At 46.2% G+C, this 26,660-nt stretch overlaps 3 protein-coding genes across 4 annotated transcripts in view; 2 read left to right on the forward strand and 1 right to left on the reverse strand.

The window, feature by feature from the left end:
* The first annotated feature begins 3,617 nt into the window (after nt 1-3,617).
* LOC146609084 (E3 ubiquitin-protein ligase RING2-A-like) lies at nt 3,618-9,512 on the forward strand. Of its 2 annotated transcripts, none has more exons than XM_085345880.1 (7): nt 3,618-3,839; nt 4,935-5,040; nt 5,268-5,428; nt 5,706-5,930; nt 6,225-6,545; nt 6,787-7,045; nt 7,623-9,512. In XM_085345880.1, exons 2-7 carry the CDS (start codon nt 4,963-4,965, stop codon nt 7,764-7,766), a joined length of 1,188 nt encoding a protein of 395 aa, XP_085202006.1. In that variant the 5' UTR covers nt 3,618-3,839; nt 4,935-4,962; the 3' UTR covers nt 7,767-9,512. The 2 variants fall into 2 exon arrangements, with proteins under 2 accessions (XP_085202006.1, XP_085202007.1); XM_085345881.1 differs by having other exon boundaries at nt 5,706-5,921.
* Nucleotides 9,513-9,877: 365 nt separating this feature from the next.
* On the reverse strand, nt 9,878-13,797 carry rps18 (ribosomal protein S18). Its single transcript, XM_085345883.1, has 6 exons — nt 13,751-13,797; nt 12,957-13,055; nt 12,756-12,842; nt 11,019-11,120; nt 10,778-10,869; nt 9,878-10,020 (listed from the first exon to the last, which is right to left on the reverse strand). Exons 1-6 carry the CDS (start codon nt 13,751-13,753, stop codon nt 9,945-9,947), a joined length of 459 nt encoding a protein of 152 aa, XP_085202009.1. The 5' UTR covers nt 13,754-13,797; the 3' UTR covers nt 9,878-9,944.
* Nucleotides 13,798-13,867: 70 nt separating this feature from the next.
* The window catches only part of vps52 (VPS52 subunit of GARP complex), a 17,727-nt gene continuing 4,934 nt past the window's right edge, over nt 13,868-26,660 (forward strand). Inside the window, exons 1-18 of the mRNA XM_085346058.1 lie at nt 13,868-14,179; nt 16,190-16,271; nt 16,392-16,444; nt 16,830-16,905; nt 17,008-17,075; nt 17,597-17,772; nt 17,943-18,093; nt 18,342-18,442; nt 19,055-19,187; nt 19,286-19,341; nt 19,453-19,588; nt 20,175-20,330; nt 20,905-21,023; nt 21,247-21,370; nt 21,491-21,586; nt 21,866-21,973; nt 22,119-22,184; nt 23,191-23,302. Of these exons, the coding sequence (XP_085202184.1) occupies nt 14,084-14,179; nt 16,190-16,271; nt 16,392-16,444; nt 16,830-16,905; nt 17,008-17,075; nt 17,597-17,772; nt 17,943-18,093; nt 18,342-18,442; nt 19,055-19,187; nt 19,286-19,341; nt 19,453-19,588; nt 20,175-20,330; nt 20,905-21,023; nt 21,247-21,370; nt 21,491-21,586; nt 21,866-21,973; nt 22,119-22,184; nt 23,191-23,302 (1,909 nt within the window). The 5' untranslated portion in view covers nt 13,868-14,083. The remainder of the gene's footprint in view (nt 14,180-16,189; nt 16,272-16,391; nt 16,445-16,829; nt 16,906-17,007; nt 17,076-17,596; nt 17,773-17,942; nt 18,094-18,341; nt 18,443-19,054; nt 19,188-19,285; nt 19,342-19,452; nt 19,589-20,174; nt 20,331-20,904; nt 21,024-21,246; nt 21,371-21,490; nt 21,587-21,865; nt 21,974-22,118; nt 22,185-23,190; nt 23,303-26,660) is intronic.

The following is a 26,660-nucleotide window of genomic DNA, read 5'->3' on the forward strand; positions in this document are numbered from 1 at the left end:
TTTTTATTCAATTCTATTTATCCCAAATATTCAGTTAAGTAAATATATTGGATATTTTCTTAATTCCATTCAATTTTATGTGATATCATTTTGTGTATCACAGTGCGAAACCCTAAAAACTAAACTCAAACAACAATCGGTCATTTTATCTTTAAAGCATTCAAACACATTTCCAGAATGATGATGAAGATCTGTGCCATCCTACTTCTGTTTGTGGGTAAGTGTAAGAAAATAACCACAAATCATTCTGTGTGCAGGAGATGGATTTGAAATTTGGTGTTAATGTAAATTGTATCCATCATTAACCCTCTGAATCAGCCTCAGTCAACACACAGATTTCAAGCTCGACTGCAACCACAGCTGCTACAACAGCAACCACAGGTGCTACAACAGCAACCACAGGGGCTCCAACAACAACCACAGGGGCTCCAACAACAACCACAGCTGCTACAACAGCAACCACAGGGGCTCCAACAACAACCACAGGGGATCCAACAGCAACCACAGCTGCTACAACAGCAACCACAGGTGCTACAACAGCAACCACAGGTGCTACAACAGCAACCACAGGGGCTCCAACAACAACCACAGGGGCTCCAACAACAACCACAGCTGCTACAACAGCAACCACAGGGGCTACAACAACAACCACAGGGGCTCCAACAACAACCACAGCTGCTACAACAGCAACCACAGGGGCTACTACAACAACCACAGGGGCTCCAACAGCAACCACAGCTGCTACAACAACAACCACAGGTGCTACAACAACAACCACAGCTGCTACAACAGCAACCACAGGGGCTCCAACAGCAACCACAGCTGCTACAACAGCAACCACAGGGGCTCCAACAGCAACCACAGCTGCTACAACAGCAACCACAGCTGCTACAACAGCAACCACAACTGCTACAACAGCAACCACAGGGGCTCCAACAACAACCACAGGGGATCCAACAGCAACCACAGCTGCTACAACAGCAACCACAGGTGCTACAACAGCAACCACAACTGCAGCAACAACTACAGCTGCTCCAAACACAACTACAACTGCAGCAACAACAGCCACAACTGCAGCAACAACAACTACAACTGCTCCAAACACAACTACAACTGCAGCAACTGCAGCAACAACAGCCACAACTGCAGCAACAACAACTACAACTGCTCCAAACACAACTACAACTGCAGCAACAACAGCCACAACTACAACTGCAGCAACAACTACAGCTGCTCCAACAACAACTATAACTGCAGCAACAACAACCACAACTGCAGCAACTGCAGCAACAACAACTGCTCCAACAACAACTACAGCTGCCAAAGCGGCTACAGCTGTAAATGAAATCAGCCTGACTTCTGTCATAGTGACAGTCATAGCTGCTGCACTTGTATAAAGAGATTCATCAGTCTGGCCTGATCTGTGGAGCCCAGTGAAATACGGTAGATTTTTATGAGGTATATCATTATTTCATTTTCTCATCACATGTTTGTTCACATATTTTTTAAACAACATCAAAGTAATGAAGTGCTGAAAAACACAACAATAATATTAATAATTAATAATAATAACAACAACGACAATAATAATAATAATAATTTTCATGAACCCAGTTGTGAGAACCGCAGCAGGGTTTCTGCAGGGCAGGGAAACCAAACTAACAAACTAAATTACAATGTCAATGCAAAAGCTCGTTTTGAGTCAAAGAAAGTGGAACGAGGGAGGTTGAAGTCCCCTCAGCCTGCCTGTCAGCACATCTGAGAGCGGCTAAACGGTCCAGCCAGCTTTATATGTAGAAGAGGGCCGAAGCAGAGTTTGGAGTGTGCACAGCATCTTTATTTTTAATCACAGCTAAATCAAAGTATAAGTATATGAAGAAGAAATGAATGTGAGAAATGAGTTAGAGTGTTGGAAAAGTCTGTCCTGATGTGTGAATTTTGTGTGCCTGGACCTCATTAATCTTTGAACTTAGCACAGTAGTGTCTGAGAGCGGTGAAGAACATATAATCTATAATAATCACTCAGGCTGAATAATGTGTGTGTGTTTGAAAGAGAAGTCACTCATCTGAAATAATGTCTGACTTTTTAAATGTGTGGTTGAACATGAAGTCAAGTATACTGATATGGGACTGAATGTTCATATGTGATGGGATTTCCTGTGTTAAGAATAACAGGGCCAGCATTAGCTCTGAGTAGGTTAATTAGATGAGTATAATTCAGGTCATTTGATTCTGTTTTCATTATTATTTGATTCTGCTTTTGCTTTGCTCCTGCTAAACTGCAGTTAAAGTCGAAATTGTGGGTGTCTCCTGTTTAACTCTGTGAAACAGTAAAGGTCAAAATCTGAGTATTAAAGTACATTAAATGGCTCTTACAGGTTAGTCCTTTAAAAGTAACAGATCCTTGGGTCTGTTACTTTTAACAGACAGACTTCCAATGTTTGGTCGCCTCTGGCTTTATAGTGTGTGGAATTAAAGAAATTATTTTACAGCTACAATATATCCTGAAGCATTAACATTGCATTAAGATGGTTATTAAACCTGCTGGCTTTACATTAACCTTTTATTACAGGTGCAGCCATAATAATTGTATACACACATTGCATTTTGTGCTTATTAAAGAGTTAAAGCTCAGTCAATTAAGGAAAGGTCATAAGCCTCGTTCGGCGCGATGTCTGGACGATCTATTGTGTAAGTGACTTGGAGCTATAGAAGGTTAAAACTGCATACACGCTTACAAAACACATATAGTCCATATAATCTAGAAACAGGCCTGAAACTATTCAGCAACCTGTGGCGTTTGAGTTTGCTTAGTAACAGGTGACAGAAGATGTGTCAAAAAGAAGACCCTGGGGATCTTCAGGGCCTGGATTCATCGCCATATATGGACGAAGATGCTAGGGAGGGGAACTTCGGTGTCTGCATTTATCTCTTAAAATTGACCATTGTCTGTAAAAAATGCAAAAAATGTTCTTAAGATGCAAATAATGTTCTTGGAAACCTTGTCAAACCCTGACATTATAAAAGCAATTGCTTTTTGGGTGGAGATCTATGCTGATTGTGTGCAGTATCCATCTCCCCGCGCGTGTGTTCAATAAAATTGTTTGACCAGACTCTTCGGGACCAGTGTTATTTTGTTTTCCTCCTCAATATTTTCGAGTTCGGGACAAGTACGAGTTTGGACAAGAGATTGAAGCTGGGCCATGCTGGGCTTAATTTAATTTATTAATTCAAAATTCATCAGTTTAAATGAATTCTGAATTTCACTGCAGGCCTGTCACTTGTCACCTTTTACACTACTGAAGGTGTAAAAGGTGGAAGAAGTCGCTTTTAGCACTTTGGTGGTCATTTTCCCGTGTTCTTCTTTTGTGATTCAGTTTCAGTTATTGCTGCATCTTTAAAATAAAGTTCTCTTAAAATCCCACGAGTATGGTATGTTTGATTTGTTATTATTTTTAGTTTAAGTTGTTTGTGTTTTAAAACACATAAAACGTGTGTGGTTGCCGAGTCTGGGATTGGGGCTGCGCTGCAATACGCAAACCTGCCGTTTGGGGCACTACCGCCGCAAAGCGGTGTGCAGCTTTACCGGGAGCCGCAGAAGAAGAAGGGAAAAAATGGCCGCGGCTAATGTTAGGTAGCTTATGACTGTCGAAAAATGTTTCGTTCCTGATATTTTTGGCCGCTGTAGTTTTGTACCGAGGCTCCGTGACAACGTAAGACCCCTCCGCCGACATCGTAAAGACTGTGGCGGGAAGCCGAGCCCCGCTGCGCGCTGTTCGTAGCGGTCTAGTGGCTCCGTGTCTGTGCAGCGGTGCCAGCTGCCGTCACTTAAACGTCAGGTGAGTTTCTTCTTCCCTCTTTCTCGTCCTTTTCAGTGCGCGTCGACGGATGTAAAGCGTTTGGCTGTTAAATCCGCAAAACTGAGTCAAAGTTCGCAAACTTTGGAGTGTTCGGTCCCTGCAGGAAGTTTGAAGGCTGGCAGCTGTTGGTGAGTTCCTCTTGTGGGAACTAAAAATAAGCTGTGGTTCTCAGCAGAGACCGCGGGGCTGCTGTGAAGTTACATGGTTTTGTTTTCAGAATAAATCCGGTGCCTTTGTAATCATTTAAAAACTGAAGAAATCCAAAAAGCTGAGAACATGCGAAGAAAGCCGAGATGTTTACACATGCAAGCGTGAATAAGATCACGGCCACACCGAATCAAAGCCGTTATTCTTCTCACACATCAAATGTTGCACATCATCCTGCAGAAAAAAGCTGTGTAGTGAAGAGACCCGGCAGACTGCACCGGAAACGGATCCGGATTTAGCAGGGATCATTTTTGTTTATTATACAGCGAGATTAACTCGTGACACACATCTGCACGGCTCTGTCGCCACGTTTGAATTGGTTTCGTGCACAATACACTTGTAACTTTCAGTGTTTTTCCTTCTTTCCAATAAACCATTCAACTACATGAAACCGTGTTTATTTTCAGCGCATCATACACTCGAGGTTTTAGAAACCACCACTCCTTTTATGTTATTTCACAGCGAGCAGATATTTAACACGTATATTACAGTTGTCTTCGCTCAGTGACTGGTTTTAGTCTTGACAGTCCACATTGCTGGCATTGCATCTTTCAACATGTTTGTGGGTAGATTTGAATGCTTCAGCTGCAACTGCAGCCACTCAGCCTGTACAGCACATGTGAGGTGGATATGCTCCTGATGACTGATGAGACTGAATTCAAATGTTTGTTGCTGTACGAGTTCATACATTTAAAACAGGTTGAGTTATTCTGCCAGCCCAGCATGTGGAGGTATTGCTCTTAAAATAATTATATATGCATGTCTTCATGTGGATTTCTTTGTGTTTTTATTTTGAGTCTGTAAAAAAGTTAATTATTTTGACACATGACGAGAACATCTGATTGTGTTTTCTCTCCTGTCTCTCAGTGAGGATTGATTGGGGGGGAGCGCAGCCATGGCAGCTCCGGTAAACATCCAGGCTCCCAGTAAGACCTGGGAGCTGAGTCTGTACGAGCTGCACAGGAGCCCTCAGGTAAAGCTGTCTGTGTGCCCAGCAGCTCGCTGCAAAATAGAGGCAGTGTCTTAGGAAACTGTGAGGAAATTATTTGTGATGTTTGCTGAAGGGTAAATGAGTTTGTAAGCTTTGTTCCCATTGCCAGAGCAGAGGGAATAGAAAATAAACAGCTCGGCTAAAAGGACCAACTATGATGTAGCAGAAATGAAGAACCGCAAATGTTCTCACACGTTTGGTATGTTCAGGAGGCCATCGTGGACGGGACGGAGGTAGCCGTGTCTCCTCGCTCTCTGCACAGCGAGCTCATGTGTCCCATCTGTCTGGACATGCTGAAGAACACCATGACCACCAAAGAGTGTCTGCACCGCTTCTGCTCAGACTGCATCGTCACCGCGCTGCGATCTGGGTGAGCGCGAGCTGCCAGTGTACCTGATTCACGATCGCCGTGTTCACACAGCTTGTTTTGGCCAATTATAAATAATTCGGAGATAAATTTTTAAGGGACTTTGGATGAGTTGTTTTCTGCGGTGGAAATGCTGCCGCTGTCCCTAACGAGAACAAATGCGTCGCGGTAACGTTTGTGTAGCTGAATGTGTTCACTGACTGATTTTAAATGTGGCACATTTCTGCAAAAGCCGATTATTCAGTGATTACGAAGCTTCAGGCCGTTTTTCCCTGTGCAGGAACAAGGAGTGTCCGACCTGCAGGAAGAAGCTGGTTTCTAGACGTTCGCTGCGCAGAGACTCAAACTTCGACGCGCTGATCTCGAAGATCTACCCGAGTCGCGATGAGTATGAAGCCCACCAACGCCGCGTCCTCGAGCGACTCAACCGGCTGCACAACAAGGAGGCGCTGAGCTCCAGCATCGAGGAGGGGCTCCGGCAGCAGGCCCGCTACAGGTCCGAGAGGTGACACGGATCAGTTCTATGATTTCACGCTTCTGCGCTCGAGAGAGCGCCGCGGATCCTCCTGAATACGGCGTAGCATTCAGGCGGGATACAGAGCCGCACTCCCGACAGATGCTGCGCTTCTTTAGCCTGCATGCCGCTTTGCAACCCACCCTCTCCCCAGCTCCTCCTTTTCTTGCTGTTCCTGACTTAATAACACCGCTGCTGTTATGACAACTGACCACACCCTGTAAGTTTAAGCCCCTCCCCTCTGAATGATAATTACTGTTGTATGTGTTTACCTTGGGGCTGCAGGAATCACCGAGTGAAGAAGCCCACTCAGGAGAGTGATAACACCACCTACAGTGGTGGGGAGGACAATGGGGACTCCCGTTCACACCTCTCCCACGACTCCGCCCCCTCACACACGCCACACCCCTGTGGTCATACCCCTCCGGAGGCCGGGCCGAGCCGCAAGCGGCCACGTCCATCCGATGATGGCTCGGGACCCGAGGTGGACAGCGGGAGCCCGACTCCCCCGCTGAGACGCCACAAAGAGGGGCTGTCCTCCGAGATCGAGCTGGTGTTCAGACCACACCCACAGCTGGTCCACGCCCAGGACTACAACCAGACGAGGTTAGACCTTTTCTGAAGTAGCTGAACAAACATTTTATACTGAAAATGTGAATCATGGCAGAGATGGCAGAGACCAAAAACAGCTAAAACCTGGGAAATGACTAGAAATCAGTAAAAATGTGTGAATAAGAACGAACATGTGTGAAGTGGTGAGCCTGTCCCCGAGTGGCCAGACAATTCAGAAAACGTTTAATTTGTCAGAGGTAGAGCACATCGCCATCATCTGCCTTTCCCTTGTCAGATATGTGAAGACAACAGCTAATGCTACGGTGGACCATCTGTCCAAGTACCTCGCACTGCGCATCGCTCTGGAGGACCGACGGCCCGAGAATGAACCCGAGGACCGAGGGCGAGAGGAGGCAGGACGAGAAGAGGCGCGAGCCGAGGGGGTGGGAGGTGAAAACGGAGGGATGGCAGGAAGCGGCGAGGGGACGAGTCTGAGCAACGTCAGCGAGAAGCAGTACACCATCTACATCCTGACGAGGGGAGGCCAGTTCTCTGTGAGTGACGGCTGAACACGAGTCCCGTTTTATTCAAGCTGCATTAACCTTCTGTGTTCATGGATGAGTTTGTTATCTTTACAGACTGATGTGCACGTTCGCTCCTTGAAAAGATGCCTTAGATTAAAAAAATACATATAAATCAGTGGAAGTTTGAAGTCTTCTCATTTTAAATTTGCGTCCCAGAAACTGCGGCTCGTTCATTCAGTGTTCACCTCTGGTAAGCAAAAGTTTAAGACCACTTCAAAAATGGCAACAAATCCAATTTTGCATGTTTGGATCTTAACGAGGTTCCAAGTAGAGCTTCAAAGTGCAACAACAACAAATGGGAGTGAGACGAAACAGTTTTTATTGGAAAACTTTTATTTTACAGCTTTTTTGTTTGGGACTGTATTACAGTGAGTGTGTCTAGGGCTTTTATTGTGAAAACCCAGGACAGAAAGTGGGCAAGTCTTTGCGTAGTGCAGTCAGGCTGGTTCCTGGTGTGATTTTGTTGTACGATGGAGGAAATCTGGACTGATCGATTCCATTAGAAGCTTTTTTGTGATCTGACCTTTATGCTCATCCTTCCTCTCAGACCCTAAACGGCTCGCTGACTCTGGAGTTGGTGAACGAGAAGTACTGGAAGGTCAGGAAGCCTCTGGAGCTGTACTACGCCCCCACCAAAGAGCAGCAGCAGCCCCAGCAGCAGCAGCCTCCTACCCCACAGAGGGAGGCCTGAGGGGGAGCGGTGGACTGCTTTCCTCTCCAACGTGGCTCTTCGATTTCTCTTCTGTTTTTTATGATAAGTTAGTTCAGCTGCCAGTTTCACAGAAAACCTGCGTCATGTTTTTCTTAGTTTACTGTTATTAATGGGGATCTCTTCATCTCCTCACTGAACTGGCTGTAACATGTGAGCTGATTCTGCAGCAGACAAACTGATCTGAGAGTCTACAGAGTGAAACTAAAGCAGCAGCTGCTGGAGTCCAGCTGTTTTTGATGCTTTCAAGTCAGCCGTGTGTGCTGGACAAAGCCAGATGTTCTCCATGCTTCTCTAACATGCAGACGCGACGTGTCAGTGAGCAGCTGCAGCAGCTTCCTCATAGCTACATGTCTGCGGTGCCAAAATAAAAGCACCAATTCAAAATGTGGCTATTAAAAAAGATGCATTTTATTTTCTTTTTGCAGAAATGACCAAAACAGAACTTTGGAAACTACAAAATCTGATAAACTAGTTTAAAAGAGAGCCGTCTTTATGGACGCCCATTTTCAGTGGGAAAAATAAGTCTTAAATATTTTTGGAGTCAATTTTGTGAAAGTGTTTCCAGATGGAAATGTTCAGGGTTTATCTGTCAGAAGCTTCTTTTTTTAAATAGAAGACCAACTTTGGGATCAAACTTGTGTTTTTCTCAGTGTCGCCTCCACCCCACTCCCACTCCGCTTTTAAAACCAGGTGAAAGTATAAAGCTCATCTTCTCATGCACCTCCGGCTGTTTTTTAATTTATTCTGTTTTTTAGATTTGTCGGTGGAAGCCAGTCGTGTCGAGCTGTGTAGTCGTGTCAGAAAAAGGTCGCTGGGCTGGTAGCTTTATTTTCACGAGGTCGTTTCGCGGCACTGACCCTCGAGACGTCACAGTGGACTGCTGCTCGATGGTCCTCCGTGATGGTGGATTTACCAAATGAAATCAGACAAATGATAATTAAACATTTGCCACTTTCTCTAGAAGAGCTCCGAGGCTTCGAAAAGGCTTTTAGTTCATCTTCTTTTCTACAAACTGGTGAATTAAAAACAGTCGCAGCGACTCGTCGGCCGGTTTCATCTCTGAAATCTTCATAGCGTCTTCCGGCTTTAGCGCTGTGGGACAGCTCTGCACTAAAAACAAGCAGCTCCTCATTTAGCGTGCACACTCAGTGGAACCTGTTGCTCGAGGTTATCGTAGCGGTCAGGATGGACTTTATTCTCCCTGCTGTTACAGCAGCGGCGCTTCTGAATGCAGAGATGAGGCAGCAGTTTTCTGAAACATTTCCTTAATAAAAAGTTGTACACAGATGTTTAAAAGCCCATATTTTGCTAGTCTTGAATGTTTACGTCGTCTACAGATGCAGCTGTGCAGCAACACGTTTCAAACACTGGCATGAAAAAGCGTTTTTCACGAGCCCGCTCGGGTCCTGCTGCTTCAAGCCTTTGCTCCACTTCCTACGCACTTTAAACCTCCTGCAGCCATATCATTTCCCCACATCTCAGTTTCTGTGGGATGTGTCTATATTAGAATGAAGCAATATTTCATTTCTGATGTGTGATACTGTCTTTCGTCCTGTCATCAATGCAGCACAATAAACTGTTGGACTCGATCTCCAGCTTCTGTTTTTGTGTCCAAGTGTAACCAACCCGCCTGGGCTCAGAAATATTAGACAAAACAAAGGTCTGCACAGCGGCGCATCCACCTGTGCATCACTACAGGGTATCGACTAAAGCTCAGCTGTTCTAACGGGCTTCTCTATCCTGGTTTCATTCTGTACAATGAAGGCTGCTGCTCTGAACCTGCCTCTGAGGCAAAGCAGGGAAATAAGTTTTGTCTGAAGTGCAGATGTATTCAGTGTACTCCGAGCACTCGTGTCCGTGTCACTGGGCCTTTTACTCCTGATCCATTTCCCCTGCTGAGCAGCTCCATCTGTACTAACAGCCTCAAATATCAGATTTCTGTTTGAAATCCTGCAGAACATGTTCAGCTGTGCACTGCAACATTTAAATACAACATTAAAACTGCTTCACCGAGGTCCACCGAGACGCCACGTCCCTTCAAAATAAATCACCAAGGAGCTCCCAGCGGTGTGTTGGTGAGAGAAGTAAAGCAGCACAGGGGACGAGAACATTTTGTGAACTGTGGTGCTTTATTGAAACAAAGGGAAGCGGGGCAGTTTACTTCTTCTTGGACACGCCGACGGTGCGACCACGACGGCCGGTGGTCTTGGTGTGCTGACCGCGCACACGCAGACTGCAGGGAGAGAGACAAACCAGGTTAGGACGTCTGTAACAAAGGACTGAACAACATAGTTGAGGATTTCATTTGTTTTTAAAGGCTTTTATCAGACCGACTGCTCCACGTTGGAAACGTGCTTCAGCTTAAAGACAAACTTATAACCTCTCCACCATCAGGAAACTCAAACATCTGCTTCAGGAACATAAACAGGATGTTTAACTGGTCTGTAAATCAGCAGGACAACATGCATCACAATGTTTGAGCCCATTATTAACCTCCTAGGACCCGGCATCCACATATCCGGACGTCACGTTTTGGGTTGTCTAGACCAAAATACTAAATTTTGCTCCACAAGGGCCACCTAGGAGGACATTAAACTGCCTCCGTTTTATCAAAATTAAAAACGAATGTCTTTATATGTGGCTCTCGTTGTTTTTAGAAACAAAAATTGGGTAAAAAAAGCATTTTTTTTTAGACCGTTGGTGCAGAAGTCGCTGCATCTGTGCTCTACAGTCACACGACTTTAGCCTGTTAGTGTGGACGCACGCAGAGGCGGCACCAGCGTTTCTGAGCTCACAGTTCAAGTTTTTCAGGACAGGCTCACTCTGCAGACGCCTCGTTTACTCAAGTGTGACACAAACGTTCATGAAGTCTCTGAACTCTGCAGGACGTGTCCCGCTCACAGATGTGTGCAGACTCGGGTAAACGGAGGACGCGTCGATGCAGAGCCTTCTCACAGCAGTGTGAATGAATACAAGGACCGAGCTCTTACCCCCAGAAGTGCCTGAGACCACGGTGAGCCCTGATCTTCTTCAGCCTCTCCAGATCTTCTCTCAACTTGTTATCCAGGCTGTTGGCGAGGACCTGAAATCAGACACAGAGATGGTCACGGGGTGCCTCGAACTAGCTCGTCCAATCAAATACCTTGGTGTGAACCTCGTTCAGGTTTGAGCCAAAAATTGACTTTATCATTTAGATTCTTGGAAGACAAAGCAGCAGCTGCGATCACCCACCTGGCTGTATTTGCCGTCCTTCACGTCCTTCTGCCTGTTGAGGAACCAGTCTGGGATTTTGTACTGGCGAGGATTCTGCATGATGGTCACCACACGCTCGACCTGACAACCAAGCAGCTCCGGTTACTACGCAAGGAAACTGAATATGGTGATCGACAGGAAAGGATCTAATGAAGCGTTTATGTCTGGGAGACTGACGCCGTCTGCCTACAATGTGACGCCCGAGGAAACATCTGCTGCCTTACGTCAAAGTCAGGACAAACTTCATCTAGGAATCAATAAAATATTTTGATCCTGATGTGAAGCAAAATGCTCTGCAGACAGAAAAGTCCACCGAGCAGCCTCAGCTAAACCAATGATGTCTTTGATGATTACGTCACTCTGCACCCCTTTGAGACGGGAGGTGCTTCTTTACCCCCTAGTTTGTCTAAATGTGTAAAAACTGGAGCACTGCAGTGGCAGATACACACTCACACGGCACGGTGTGACCACCTTCTGCACAGGTGTGCCAACTAGGGCGGGGCTATATCATACCGTTCACGGTAACACCGGTGTAATGCTGGGCAACGATAAGAAAATGAAATATCACGATAGAATATGGGTGAAACGCGCATGCGCAGTGCCTTTGTTTACATACGCACATGGCGGCGACGCAGAACGAGAAGAGCAAAAGTGGATCGTTGACTGAAACAGATGAACCTGGACTGGTTTGTAAAAATGCTGCAGCTTCACTGGTGTGGAACTGGTTCAGCACAACAAAGCACTATTTCTGGTAGCGCATGCTAGCGGGCCGTCGTTATTACAGTGTTTTTTGGAAAATACGGCGCACTTAAAATCATCCTTTGATTTTTCTGAAAGTCGACAGAGCCCCTTATAATCCCGTGTGCCTTATGTATGAACTCTGGTTGTGTTTACTGACCTCGAAACGATTTTATGTGCACGGCGCTCGAAAATCTGTCAAATGTTTCAGTACGACTTTGCTGAGCTACGAAGCCGTACCGCTCGATGGATTGTCGGAGCATTACGGCTATCGTAGGCGGAGCCTCGTGGAGTGATATGTACTGTGCTTCAACATGATGTTACCGTATTGTGTGTGTATAACCTCTTTTTAAGTTGTGTGGATGTTATACATGGTTATGCTGAGGATGTGTCGGCCAGTTTCCACTGGAAATGCCTTTTGGTTAAACTGTCAGCGAGGAGTTTGCATTTGCACTGTTACATGTTTATATAACTTTAATGCAGATAAACAGCTGCTTGTTTAAGTGCAAATACATTGATGGGTTTTGTTTTTTTTGCACTAATAAAGTTGTGGAGTTGTAAAGTATTTTGTCTAGTGTCAATTATATCGTCAGTTATATCGTTACCGCGAATTTTCAAATGTATATGGTGATAAATATTTTTGGTCATATCGCCCTGCTCTAGTGCCAACGTTAACCTGCTGCTGGTAGCCACACTTACTCCTCCGACTTGTGAGTACCGTTCGTCACAGAACAAAGTGCCGTCTCTTTGCCTTCATGCAATAAAACAAGACGCTGCTCTGAGGACGATTGAAATATTTCTATAGCCTCAGAGACCGGCCTGCAGAGGGCCGACCCTCCAAACGCTTCACAAATCAATACTCGTGATACTTGTTGCCCAGATTCAGAACCACCACTAAAGCTCCAGTGACAAAATCTCCTGACAACACAAAAGCATCACAAGTCGCCGTTTTCATTCAAAGCTCTGAACAATCCTCACCTCCTCCTCAGTCAGCTCTCCGGCCCTCTTGTTCAGGTCGATGTCGGCTTTCCTCAGGACAACATGAGCGTAACGTCTGCCAACACCCTGAGAAGAGACAAAGTGTTAACAACACGCCGACAATCACAAAAAACACAGCGCAACTGATGTGATGATGAAAAACAGTTGCAACAAGCGGCACAGTCTCAGGGAGGAGCTCACCTTGATGGCAGTGATGGCGAAGGCGATCTTCCTCCTGCCATCAATGTTCGTGTTCAGGACACGAAGAATGTGCTGGAACTTCTCAGGGATGACCAGAGACTGAGACGCAGAGGGAAACAAAGTGAGTCACACACAGCAACATGTAGTTTCTGCAAAGATCATGCAGTAATACACATACATGTTTACAAGCTTCACGCTGTATGTATCTTTATATGTTAACCTATATATTTGCACAGTGTGCTAGAGGTTCATGAGGATTTCTCTTAGTTCAGCCCCGTTAGCCCAAACAGATCGACTGCTGCGGCTCTGAACAGCTTCAGCTTTGTTCAAAAACATCCCAGCAGTACTTCGACTATTTTAAATACTGTGTATTTACATCAGAGTACTTCCAGCTCCCGGCCAGGGTCCACCAACATGCTTGGCGAGGCTAAAGCCTGTTAGCTCTGAGGGGTAACCGCCTCGAACTATGACTGCTTCTTAAAGTTTGAAGCAGCACAGAGTCTCCATCCACAGCTACGAGTGCCAGCAGCAGACGCCGGGCATGTGGACGCTTTATAACCGGGAGGGAAAAACGAAGTTAACTGTTGGCGCTCGTCGACACAGCTCCACTCACATCCCACAGCAAACTGCGCTAAAACGTCAAATTACCAGCCATAAACTGAAAATTCCGCACCAGCCCACTCAAGTAGGCTGTGGAGGATTTATCGGATGTATAAATGTGACAAACAAGCGCGACTAAAGTTGGATGATCGCGGATTTCTGAGACATTTCAGTCCGACAGAAAAGACACTCACCATCTTGGAAGCAGGTTCCGTGCGAAGAGGAAGCCGCAAGCCTCTCGCGAGAGTTTGACCCCTTCGGGGAACGGAAGTTGGTCCGTCACTATCGAGTCGTCCGACTGGAAAAAAAAACTGTGTTCAAAAGAAACAAGCAAATACGTGGCTTAACGCGGTTAGTTTCGTTAACTCACGCGAAATAAATGTTTATTGAGTCCCACTGATTTATCACCCACGGCACGCGATCGTGATAATACCGCGCTCGGTTAATAATACGATATTTTTGCTAACTACGAGGTGGAACTTTAGATTTGTATTTTTTTTTTTTGACGTTAGCGTAAGTTGGCCGCAATGGCGGAGGGAACCGCGACCGCTGCTGGAGCTGGGCCCGATGTAAACACAGCTGGGAACCCGACAGAAGTCGCCATGGCGTATTTACAGGACGAGGTAAGATGTTCTTTTTCTGCGTGACGCCTGCGTTCAGTTTCACGGAGGTAATCGCAGGTGAGCGCAAGCTTTAGCTGCGTGAAGCTCAAAGAAGCTGTTAGCAGGTGGACTCATTCTACTGAGCGCTGCTGCTGCTGGATGCTAATGGGAAGCATTGACTTCCTTTTTCTGAGGAGGAAAAGGCGATTTATGTTTATCAGTTGTCGTTCTGGTCCCGCATTAATAATCCTGATTATGGCTGATTATTGATTATTATCAGATTTGGACTGTTTTGCTGCATCAGTCAGTTTGTTATTGGTTTAAGTCTGTCATACAAACACAGCGGAGGTGGTGTGTGCAACGGCTAGAAAACAGATGTTTATTCAGTCAACTTCTCTCTGTGTAAATACGCACATCGGACACTTTATTAGGTACACCTTGATGTAACCGGGATGGAGCTCATTTTTCCTTCAGTCGGTTTAAGTCTTCAGATTCAGCTGTTGATAACATTCCTCAGAGATTTTGGTCCATGTTGACATGACATCATTATGACATCAGCACACAGTTGCTGCAGACTTGTCAGCTGCATCCATGATGAGAATCTCCCATTCCACCACATCCCAAAGATGCTCTTTTGGAGTGAGATCACATAAGAGAAGAGTTTTATTGTCATTGTAAGCAGCAGCACAGAACACAATAAAAATTAATTAATACATGGCCACTAATCCAACTCTGCTGACTGTTGAGGCCAACTGAGTACAGTGAACCCATCGTCACATTCAGGAAACCAGTTTAAGATGGTCTGAGCTTTGAGACAGGGTGTGTTATCCTGGTGGACACTGAGGTTATGCAGGGATGGGAATGGAAATGTTTTTTCATCTTCTGTGTCCAGTTTTGGTGAGTCTGTGCGAACTGTAGCCTCAGTTTCCTCTTCTTAGCTGACATGAGTGACACCAGCTGTGGTCTTCTGCTCCCGTAGTCCATTTGCTTATGCTGTTCCTTGGTTGTAAGTCGGGCTCAAAGCAGTCTGGCCGTTCTCCTCCAGTGAGCTGCTGTGCGCAGAAGGTCTTTTTCCGACCTTTTGTGTAGGGCTGTTCGATGTAACGATATGTATGGGATGACGATATAAAAACGTCTATCGTTTCATTTTACGCTGTCGATTGTTTCGTGGTGTCGCAAAATAAACTGTTTACGGCAATATTTTCTCACCGTTCTGATGGTGACTGTAGTGGCTATATTCATTTATTAAAGTTCTCTTTCTCTTATGTTTAATATAACCACACTACAGACGGACAAGCGCCTGTTTTTATGCGTTGTCGTTAGCAACAGCGACGGTAACAGCATTGCATGTCCGCTTGTTTATTTTCCACATACACCTTTCACAATAAAGCTCAAGATCCTGTTGAGACTTTTCAAAATAAACCGAATCACGTGAAAGAGCAGATTATTTACGGATGAGAAGTAAAAAAGAGCCGCCAGGTGCTAAAAAATAAACCTTAGACTCGTTTCATCACTCGACTCCAGCTACACGACACGCAGCTGGAAACACTTCACGCAAGTCGAGCTGCCCGAGATTCACAGAATTTACAGAAAATGTTACACGTTTGTGATTTATATCGTTATCGGACGATAGAATTCTTATATCGGGATATGAGATTTTGGTCATATCGCACAGCCCTACTTCTGTGTAAACTGCAGTTGTGGGACAATCCCGGCAGATCAGCAGATTCGGAAACACTCAGACCAACATACCACCCTCGCAGTCACTTAGATCACCTTTTCTCCACATTCTGATGCTTAGTTTGAACTACAGCAGGTCATCTGTACATGTCCACAGGTCTAGATATTTGAGTTAAAGGACAGACAAACAGGTGTACCTAACAAAGTGGCCAGTAAGTGTATGTTTTCTCATTGGCTGGAATAAACAAGTGAGTGAATGAAAACCAAAGAAAGCTTTAATGTCAGTAAGTTTTGACAGTTTCATCCTGTTAATTATCACCACTGAAGACACACTGGTTGTGTTTCACCCAGAAGACTGAAGCAGACATCGCTAACCTGAACCTGGGAGAGCTGGACATCACTACGGACGAGTTTATCCTGGATGAAGTGGACAGTAAGGAAAAGACTTCATATTAAAGCTCGGCTGAGGTGGCACTTGTTACAGCTTCCTCGGTGCTGCCTTGCTTGAAGGTTTCGCTTGTCACTAACTGTTGTTCCCTTTTGTCTGCTGCAGTTCACATTCAGGCCAACCTGGAAGACGACCTGGTGAAGGAAGCGCTCAAAACAGTGAGAACTGAAAGAACAGAAGTCTAATATATAACACGTCCTCTGCTCTGACGTCCGGGCCTGGTTGTCTCCCTCCTCCCGGTCTCCCTCAGTTGTGGTTTCTTTGCAGCAGTGATGTTTTGGTTTGCTGCTGCTGTGTGTGTGTGCGTGCGTGCGTGCGTGTGCGTGTGTGCGTGTGTGTGTGTGTGTGTGCTGCTTTCTACGAACACTTTGTCTGTAGAAAGCAGCAAAGGTAGAAAATCTAACCTAAGAGTTAAGCTGACGCTTTTAATGTGAAGGGATTTGTTACTTTTGTTTTGAAAGGTTCTATAAAATAATTATTACTCTACACTTCCTCTTTCAAAGCACAGATAATACATTTCAGTTTCCTCCCGTCGGTTTTCAGGGTGTCGACCTCCGTCAGTACTCCAAACAGGTGGAGGCAGAGCTGCAGAGGATTGAACAAGCCTCCATCAAAGACTGTATCCTTCACAGCTCCCAGTTTGAATACCTTCACCTAATAATGTATAACCACACACTAACACCCGTCACTGATGATGTTTTCCTGAGCGCTCATCGTGCAGACATCAAAGAGAGTCAGAACATCGCCCTGCTGCACAACCAGATCACTGCCTGTGACTCCATCCTGGAGGTGAGACGACTGAGACAGACAGAAAATAATCATGTGTGACATTTATACAGAAAACTCTTGCTGGGATGGAGTCTTGTGGATATTTGAGAGTGATTCGAGTTTTCTGTGAAGGAGTTGAGACGCGTTTTGTTTCCCTGTCACATCTTCTGAGCTGAGTTCTCACAGAAGCGTCAGCAGAAGAACACGTCTTCACTGTGCAGCTGTGCAGAGGCGGGACAGATGTACCTGAGAGACACCTTCCTGTCATTCTGCACCCTTACTTCAGTTTTCTGCACACAAGCTTAAAGTAATAAAGGCGCTTTACGTCACAGTGTGCTCACTAAAAGCAGCACGGCTGCTGTGGTTACTCGTCGCTCTGCATCAGAGCGGATTCTTTTCCGTCCTCGGTGCTCAGTTAAGTTTTTAGGTGGGTCCAGTTCAAGTGGGAAAGTGAGAGGCGGGCACTTTTTCAAACTGTCATGGGAGCGCTGTCCTCTTGTTAAAGCAGATTCAGTCTAACCTCACGGCTGTGTGTCTCTCAGCGTATGGAGGGCATGCTGAGCGGCTTCCAGAGCGACCTGTCCTCCATCAGCAGTGAGATCCAGACCCTGCAGCAGCAGTCGGTCAGCATGAACGTGCGGCTGAAGAACCGGCAGGCCGTGCGCAGCCACCTCAGCCAGCTGGTGGATGAGCTGGTGGTGCCCGGGGCCATGATCTCGTAGGTTTGACGGCTGTCGCCGCAAAGAAAAAGTGTCTGTATTGTAATGAGTGATTTGTTGGATGGCGCTCAGTTTGCAGAGACCTCAGAGTTGTTCCTGATGGATTAACCAGCCATCAGTGGTTTGTGGTGATTGCATGACTTAATCTGCTGGTCGTGTGTGTTGGCAGCACCATCCTGGACAGTCCTGTGACGGAGCAGGAGTTTCTGGAGCAGCTCCACGAGCTCAACACTAAGATCAACTTTGCCAAAGAGCTGAGCTTCAGAGAGACGCTGGCTTGCTCCGACATCCAGGACATCGTGGACCGCCTCAAACTCAAGGTGAGAGACGGGCAGGAGGAAAGTTCCCGACTCTTTGGAATCACGTTTACAGTTAAAGTCCATAACAAACAGGAAATGAGAGGAAGTCCTCATTAATAAGTCAGAAACCTGCTGAGCTGCTCTCCTGAGGTCTTTCAGGCAGAGTGCTTAATGTACCCGCGCCACACGAAGGCGTTTAACTCATTCCTCTGCCTACTTATCAGGTTTTATATCTTTGTGCTTATATCCACACTCTTTGTTCTCCTCAGGCCGTGTCAAAGATCAGAGAGTTCATTCTTCAGAAGATTTACTCCTTCAGGAAACCGATGACCAACTACCAGATCCCACAGAACACTCTGCTGAAGTACCGGTGAGCACAGCTGAGCTTCTGCACATTTCTGACATAAATCTGAGCGTTCGGGTCCACTCACAGTCTGCATTACGCTGAACCTACAGACGTCTTTTCTTTGTCGCTTCTGTCCATTTAAAGAGCAAGAAGTCCATTTTTACACCCGAGGAACTGAAACGTCTTTAAAAACACTGGTTTCTGTTCCGCTCCTCGTTTGTCACGTGACGCAGAATCCTGCCGCATGGTTCACGGGGCGGATCCAGGTGAAGTCTGTGCAGAGACTCCTCTGTATCCTCAGGTGTATTTACCTGCTGCTTTACCAACACTACACTTAGTTTTGTTTTTATTGATTTGAGTTATTCGATATGTTGGACTGTTGATAAGTCTGTGCACACGTCTGCGTTAGTTTTATTTGAGGTGAGTTTTTAAACTTAAAGGTGGACGTAGTCACGGCGACGTCACTCGCTGACATCACGTTTCCACCTTCTGTTTCCTGACCTGGAAGCTCCACCCATCTTTTTACCGTCTGTTTGTTATTTTTTTGTTGTGTTGAACTTGTTTTTAATTGTGCGTTAGAAATAACTGGACACAAAGTGAAGAAGCTGATCGATGCTGTTGTTGTTTTCACTGCAGGTTCTTCTACCAGTTCCTTCTGGCCAATGAGAGAACGGTCGCCAAGGAGATCCGAGACGAGTACGTGGACACCATGAGCAAGATTTACTACAGTTACTTCAAGTCGTACAGCGGCAGGCTGCTCAAAGTGCAGGTGGGTGAGCGGCGGGGTCGCGCCCTCGCTGTGTTTGTGTCGATGTGGCTGCACGCCGTCTTCGTGTGGATAACAGCTGATGTTTGCGTGTCCCGCAGTACGAGGAGGTGGCAGACAAAGACGACCTGATGGGAGTCGAGGACACAGCCAAGAAAGATATCCTTCACGGTCTGTTGTTTGTGTCACGCCTGCTCACCGTGTGCGCGGCGCTCTGACGCCTGCTTCACATTTTCAGACTGTTTGAGGCTCCTTGACTCGCCGCTGCAGGTTTCTTCTCCAAACCGTCTCTGAAGAGCAGGAACACCATCTTCACTCTGGGCCAGAGGGGGGCCATCCTGAGCCCGGCCGAGCTGGAGGGGCCCATCCTGGTCCCGCACACGGCTCAGAGAGGAGACAGCAGGGTGAGAGACGGCGCTGCCGCAGATCGAGCTGCTCAACCCAAACGCATCCTGCAGATCTGCCATTTACAAGAAAATAAAATTCCCTGTGAACAAACCAGCGTCTGTAGCACGAGACACGCCCCCTTCAGGACAAACAGGATGCACGTCCTCGCTTTTAATGAGACGGGAATGATTTTAGGATCCAGTTTAAATTCCAGCTGAGCTCCGTTGCTCAGCGCTGACATCTTGTGGCAGATTATGAGATTTTTAATTTTCACTGCAGTTTGGGAGCAGTGACCTCGTCATAGACACAGATGGAAACAGCTGCAGAGGTCTGCAGTCTTTGTAGTCAGCTGAAGGGGGCGTCCTTTAAGGGCGTGTCCACTCTGTGATTGACAGGTTGTTGCCATAGAAATGTGTAGTTTTTGTTGTTGCGCTCAGCAAATTGTTTCAGACTCCGAGATGGCGACAGTCACAGCGCTGAACACGAGACTTCACAAACTAATGGGTGACATCACAGCGTGTCCATCGTTTAGCTACAGTCTGTGCAGCCGATCTGTGCCACGGAGGTCGTCTGAGGTCTAACTCTCCCTCTCGCTCTCCACAGTATCCCTATGAGACGCTGTTTCGCAGCCAGCACTACGCTCTGCTCGACAACAGCTGCAGAGAATACCTCTTCCTGTCTGACTTCTTCATGGTGGCTGGAAACTCCGCCCTCGACCTCTTCAACAGCATCATGGGAAAGACTCTCAGCATGTTCCTGGTGAGAACCCCGCCTCCTGTCAGAGCTGCAGGCTTCCCTCTCTTTCCTCTCCAGCAGAAACGTTTGTTTGGTCAATTCAAACCACATTTATTATCTGACCTTGTCATAAACAGGCTTTGAGCAGCGTGTTTTGTTTTGCTATCACTGATATTCAAAGCACTGATGTAACAGGACACGCTGGTATAAACAGCTGTGTTCTCCGTGAGTTTGTCACTAAGCAGAATCCTCGGGTGATAAACTAAACACATGTTCAGCAGAGAGGAGGAACATGTTGAGTTTTGCTGTGCAATCTGCAAACATCTCAGTCCTGGAAATGCTGAAGAAATTCAGGTAAAAGGGAAGTGCATGCAGTGATGTTTTTAAGTGGAGCCACTGGTGTTCCTGGGGGTCACAGTTCAGCTTACATGAAACCAAACTTAAAGTCATAAAAACCAAAAAAGCTCCTGAGCGACAGTCGTGCAGTGTGTGGCTGCAGCGCGTGGCTGCAGCGTGCGGCTGCACGACTGTCGCTCAGGAGCTTTTTTTGCTCGTGGCTGCAGCGCGTGTCAGCCCCGCTCTCTGTCTCCTCCTGCAGAAGAGCATGTCCACCTACGTGTCCGACTGCTACGACAGCATCGCCGTCTTCCTCTGCATCCACATCATCCTCCGGTTCAGAGCCATCACGGCCAAGAGGAACATCCCAGCTCTCGACAAGTCAGTCTCCTCCTCTGTTCCTGTAGTGTTGCTGTACTCTGACTCTTTTAGTGTCTCCACCTCCTCCCAATCCCACCATCTCCTGTTTAGCTGATAAGTGCTCGTGGTTACATCAGCCGGTGTCACACGGCTGTTTGCAGCTGGGCGGCGTACAGACGCTTCCTCTGCAGAGAGGGAGGTGTTCAGATTGATGGAGGCTGATGGTGTTGGTGCTGTCTGTCAGGTACTGGGAGGCGGTGCTGGAGCTGCTGTGGCCGAGGTTTGAGCTCATTCTGGAGATGAACATCAGCAGCATCAGAAACACAGACCCTCAGAAACTGGGAGTACTGGACACCAGACCACACTACGTATGTACACACACTGCACATCGCACAGCACTGTGTTTGCTGCACACTCCACTCACACGGCTGTGTGTGTGTGTGTGTGTGTGTGTGTGTGTGTGTGTGTGTGTGTGTGTGTGGTTTCAGATCACTCGCCGTTACGCAGAGTTCTCCTCAGCCATCGTCAGCATCAACCAGACGTTCCCCAACGAGAGGACCAACGCTCTGCTGGGACAGCTGCAGGTAACACACACACACACACACACACACACACACACAGACACACACACACACACACAGACACACACACACACACACACAGACACACACACACACACACAGACACACACACACAGACACACACACACACACACACAGACACACACACACACACACACACACACACACAGACACACACACACACACACACACACACACAGACACACACACACACACACACACACACACACACACACACAGACTGAATTTGTGTTCAGTGATTTGTTGTGATTCTGTCTCCAGATTGAGGTTGAAAACTTCGTGCTGAAGATGGCGGCAGAGTTCCCGTCGAGGAGAGATCAGCTCATCTTCCTCATCAACAACTACGACATGATGCTCAGCGTCCTCATGGTGAGCGCCACGACCAGCACCATCAACAACACGACACTCCCCTCAGGATCTGTGCTGACGTGGGGAAAATATTCTGTTTATGGAAAAGAAAAGTTGGATTTCTGTGTGGCTGATGGTGCTGCTGGTGTTTCTCTGCTGTGTCCAGGAGAGGGCAGCAGACGACAGTAAAGAGGTGGAAGGCTTCCAGCAGCTGCTGCTGGCCAGAACTCAGGTAAATATGATCATCGTCACCGTGGGTCACTCAGCTGTTTCACTCAGGTTTCTGATGTCATGCTTATTTCAGAAGGTTTTCATATTTCCCTTCTGCAAGTAATAACTTTGAATAGTTTTATGTCACTTCTGTTTAAAGTGTGTGTGTGTGTGTGTGTGTGTGTGTGTGTGTGTGTGTGTGTGTGTGTGTGTGTGTGTGTGTGTGTGTTTCCTTTGGAAGCATCTTGTGAACACTGGCATTACTGAATAATAATTCACTTGCTGCTGACAGAGGACGTACGAAGCACGTTCTCATTACTGCGTGCACAGCCTGTCACCCAATAGCGACATCTGCTGGATGCAGATATATTGCATGTGACAGTGGGGGAGGAGTCTGTGAGGGTGGAGCAGACGACACTGTGATGTGTAGCCAGAGTGGAGACATGAGCATGCAGGTAGCGAGGCAGAGAAGGTGGATGAGCTTAAATACCTGGGGTCAACTTTCCAAAGAGAGACGAAGAACAGAGTGCAGGTAGGGTGGAGCGGGTGGAGACGAGTGACAGAAGGAGAGCAGCAAGGGTGAGAGACTGTTTAAAGATGGTAGTGAGACCTGCTGTGGTGATTTGGAGACAGTGGAGGCCGAGCAGCAGAGGTTCAGATGTTCACTGAGAGTAAGAAGGATGGAGATGAGTCCATGAGAGGGACAGCTACGAGTCAGAGAGGCTGAGGTGGTCTGAGCATGTGCAGAGGAGGGAGGGAGGTTATGATGGAGCTGCCAGGCAGGAGGAGACGAGGAGGACCTGAGAGGATGTAGTGAAGGAGGACATGCAGAGGGTTGGAGGTGGAGGCAGCAGGTGATCTGCTGTGGTGAAAATATTTTCACACTTTATAAACGTGTAACAGCTTAGGTCAGCGTGCACGTGAACGGCTGTTTTAAGCTTGAAAGTACTTTTACTAGATTTCTAAGTAACTTCGAACACTTTAGTTCCTGATCCTGTCGTCTTCCTTCCTCCTCTCGTCCTCTGCAGGAGTTCATCGAGGAGATTCTCTCTCCGCCGTTCGGAGGGATGATCGCCTTTGTGAAGGAGGCCGAGGCGCTGATGGAGAAAGGGCAGCTGGACCGGCTGAAGAACGACGAAGGTGAGAAAATATCTTTACCTTTGCTGTGAAGGTTCAGGTGTCACATGTGAGATGGTGTGCTTTGGCCTGCTGTGTTTGAAAGAGGATGTGAGTAAAGCTGTCGTCTGATTGGCCGATTCCTTTCTGTCTGTTATTTCTACAGTTAGCTCACCGTGATGTCAGAATCCGTAATGATGACGTGGCCGGATTAGATTCAGGAGTAAATCGAGCTGGTTATTCGTTTTGGTTTCCGCGTCATCGTCTGCGGCTGTCAGCGGCAGAGCGAGCGTGCTTCTCTCACCTAAGCCTTTGGTTTTGTTTTCCAGAGTAACCAGCAGCTTTATTTCCCTTTCAGTCTTTGTGCTTTCATGTCAGTCAGAGTCAGGTTCCCACTTCCTGTTCACCACGTCGTGTGTGCTCGCTGTGGTTCTTTGTTTTGTTTGACAATTCTCCAAAATCCTAGAAAACCTGTTTAATAAACGATTAGACAAATTCTTAGATAAATATAAATTACTCTCTGACAGTCAATATGGATTCAGATCAAAAAGATCAACATCTCTGGCATTAATCGAATCAATTGAGGAGATTACGAATGCTATAGATCAGAAACAGTATGCAGCTGGAGTATTTCTGGATCTCAAGAAAGCATTCGACACAATCAATCATGACATATTAATTAATAAACTGGAACGGTATGGGATTAGGGGGGTTGTACTGCAATGGGTGAAAAATTATTTAAGTGACCGGAAACAATTTGTGAAGCTGGGTGTCCATTCCTCATCATGCTTGGACATTGCTTGTGGTGTTCCACAAGGCTCTGTACTGGGTCCAAAATTATTTATTATTTATATAAATGATATTTGTAAGGCATCTGATATATTAAAATTAGTATTATTTGCAGATGACACAAATATTTTTTGTTCTGGGGGGAATCTAAAGGAGCTGCTGGATACAATTACTTCAGAAATGTGCAAAATTAAAAAATGGTTTAACAGGAACAAACTATCGCTAAATCTAAGTAAAACTAAAATTATCTTATTTGGGAATTCCCTTAGAAATGCACAAGTGCAGATTCATTTAGATGGTGTGGAAATTGAAAGAGTACTTGAACATAAGTTTCTTGGTGTGATTATAGATGATAAATTAAACTGGAAGTCTCATATAAATCATATACATAACAAAATTTCAAGAAGTGTCTCAATCTTGAGTAAAGTAAAACACATTCTGGACCACAAATCACTCCACATTCTCTATTGTTCCCTGATTGCACCGTATTTGAATTACTGTGCAGAGGTTTGGGGCAATACTTACAAATGTTCGCTATCATCAATCTTTATATTACAAAAAAGGGCCATAAGGATAATCCATAAAACTGGTTACAGAGATCATACAAATCCACTATTCTTAAAATCAAAAATTCTAAAATTCACAGATCTGGTTCATTTTCTCACAGCACAAATTATATATAAAGCAATAAATAACCTGCTTCCTGACAATATTCTAAAAATGTTTTCTAAAAGGGAACGGGGATACAATTTGAGGGGGGAATTAAATTTAAAACATCCTCGTATCCGTACAACATTAAAAAGTTTTTGCATCTCTGTGTGTGGAGTGAAGCTGTGGAACAGACTAAGTAAAGATATGAAGCAATGTCCAAGCATGGCGCAGTTTAAAAAGCGGTTTAAGGATATGGTTTTTACAGGGTACAGGGAAAAGGTAGAGATTTGATAGGGTGTTCTTGTCTAATATTTTCATGTGTGTGCGCATGCACGGGTTTGTTGGTATGTGTATATGTGTGTATGTGTATGTATATATATATGTATGTATATGTATATATATATATATATATATGTGTGTATGTGTGTGTATGTATGTATGTGTGTGTGTGTGTGTGTATATGTATATGTATATATATATATATATATATATATATATATATATATATATATATATATATATATCAAAGTAGATCAAAGTAGCACGGAGAGAGGTTAGCCAACTAACGGAGTTGCAGAAAGGTGCGACGAATAAGGTGCCTAAGAAATACAGCAAGCTGTCCATACCTGAGGCCTTGGAAACTGCCAAGCAAAGACTCACAGCCTTGGCCAGCCGCTTGAGGAGGTACACCAGAGAGATAGAAGGCAGGAGAATAAACCAGCTGTTCTCCACAGAACCAGCAAAGGTGTACTCTCAGTGGCAAGGGAACAATAAGAGAACAGCACCACCAAGGCTGGAGACGGAGCAATACTGGAAGAGCATATGGGAGAAGGATGCAACCCATAACGGCAATGCTCAGTGGCTAGAGGATCTGAGGGCAGACCACAGCGACCTCCCTGAACAGGGTCCAGTAACCATCACAGTGGCAGATATCCAAGAAAGGGTCTCCAGTATGAAGAGTTGGACAGCACCAGGGCCCGACATGGTTCACGCCTACTGGCTGAAGAAGCTAACTGCACTCCACGAGCGTCTGGCAGCACAAATGAACCAGCTGCTAGTTAACGAGAGACACCCGGAATGGCTAACTGAAGGCCGGACGGTCCTGATCCCCAAGGACCCCAAGAAGGGACCGGTCCCCTCCAACTACCGACCAATAACCTGCCTCAGTACTACATGGAAGCTCCTGTCAGGCATCATATCGGCTAAGATGAACAGGCACATGGGTCAATACATGAGCGGGACACAGAAAGGAATTGGCAAGAATACCAGAGGCGCAAAACACCAGCTACTGGTAGACAGAACAATCAGCCGAGACTGCAAGACCAGACTGACCAACCTGTGCACTGCCTGGATTGATTACAAGAAGGCCTATGACTCAATGCCCCACAGCTGGATACTGGAATGCCTAGAATTGTACAAGATCAATGGGACCCTAAGAGCCTTCATCAGGAACTCAATGGGGATGTGGCGTACAACACTAGAGGCCAACTCCAAGCCCATAGCACAAGTCACCATCAAGTGCGGGATCTACCAAGGAGATGCTCTGTCCCCACTGCTGTTCTGCATAGGCCTGAACCCCCTCAGTGAGATCATTAACAAGACTGGCTACGGATACCGACTACGGAACGGAGCAGTTGTCAGCCACCTCCTGTACATGGATGACATCAAGCTGTATGCCAAGAGTGAACGAGACATCGATTCACTGATCCACACTACCAGGCTATACAGCAATGACATTGGAATGTCGTTCGGACTGGAGAAGTGTAGTCGGATGGTAACAAAGAGAGGGAAGGTAGTCAGAACTGAGGGGATTGAACTACCAGAAGGCAACATTGCAGACATAGAGGACAGTTACAAGTACTTGGGGATCCCGCAGGCGAATGGGAACCATGAAGAGGCCGCTAGAAAAGCTGCAACCACCAAGTACCTGCAGAGGGTCAGG

This window comes from Diplotaxodon limnothrissa, linkage group LG22 (genome assembly GCF_057381915.1).
Source record: "Diplotaxodon limnothrissa isolate DT_005_m linkage group LG22, D_limnothrissa_male_GT1.1, whole genome shotgun sequence".
Lineage (NCBI taxonomy): Eukaryota > Metazoa > Chordata > Actinopteri > Cichliformes > Cichlidae > Diplotaxodon > Diplotaxodon limnothrissa.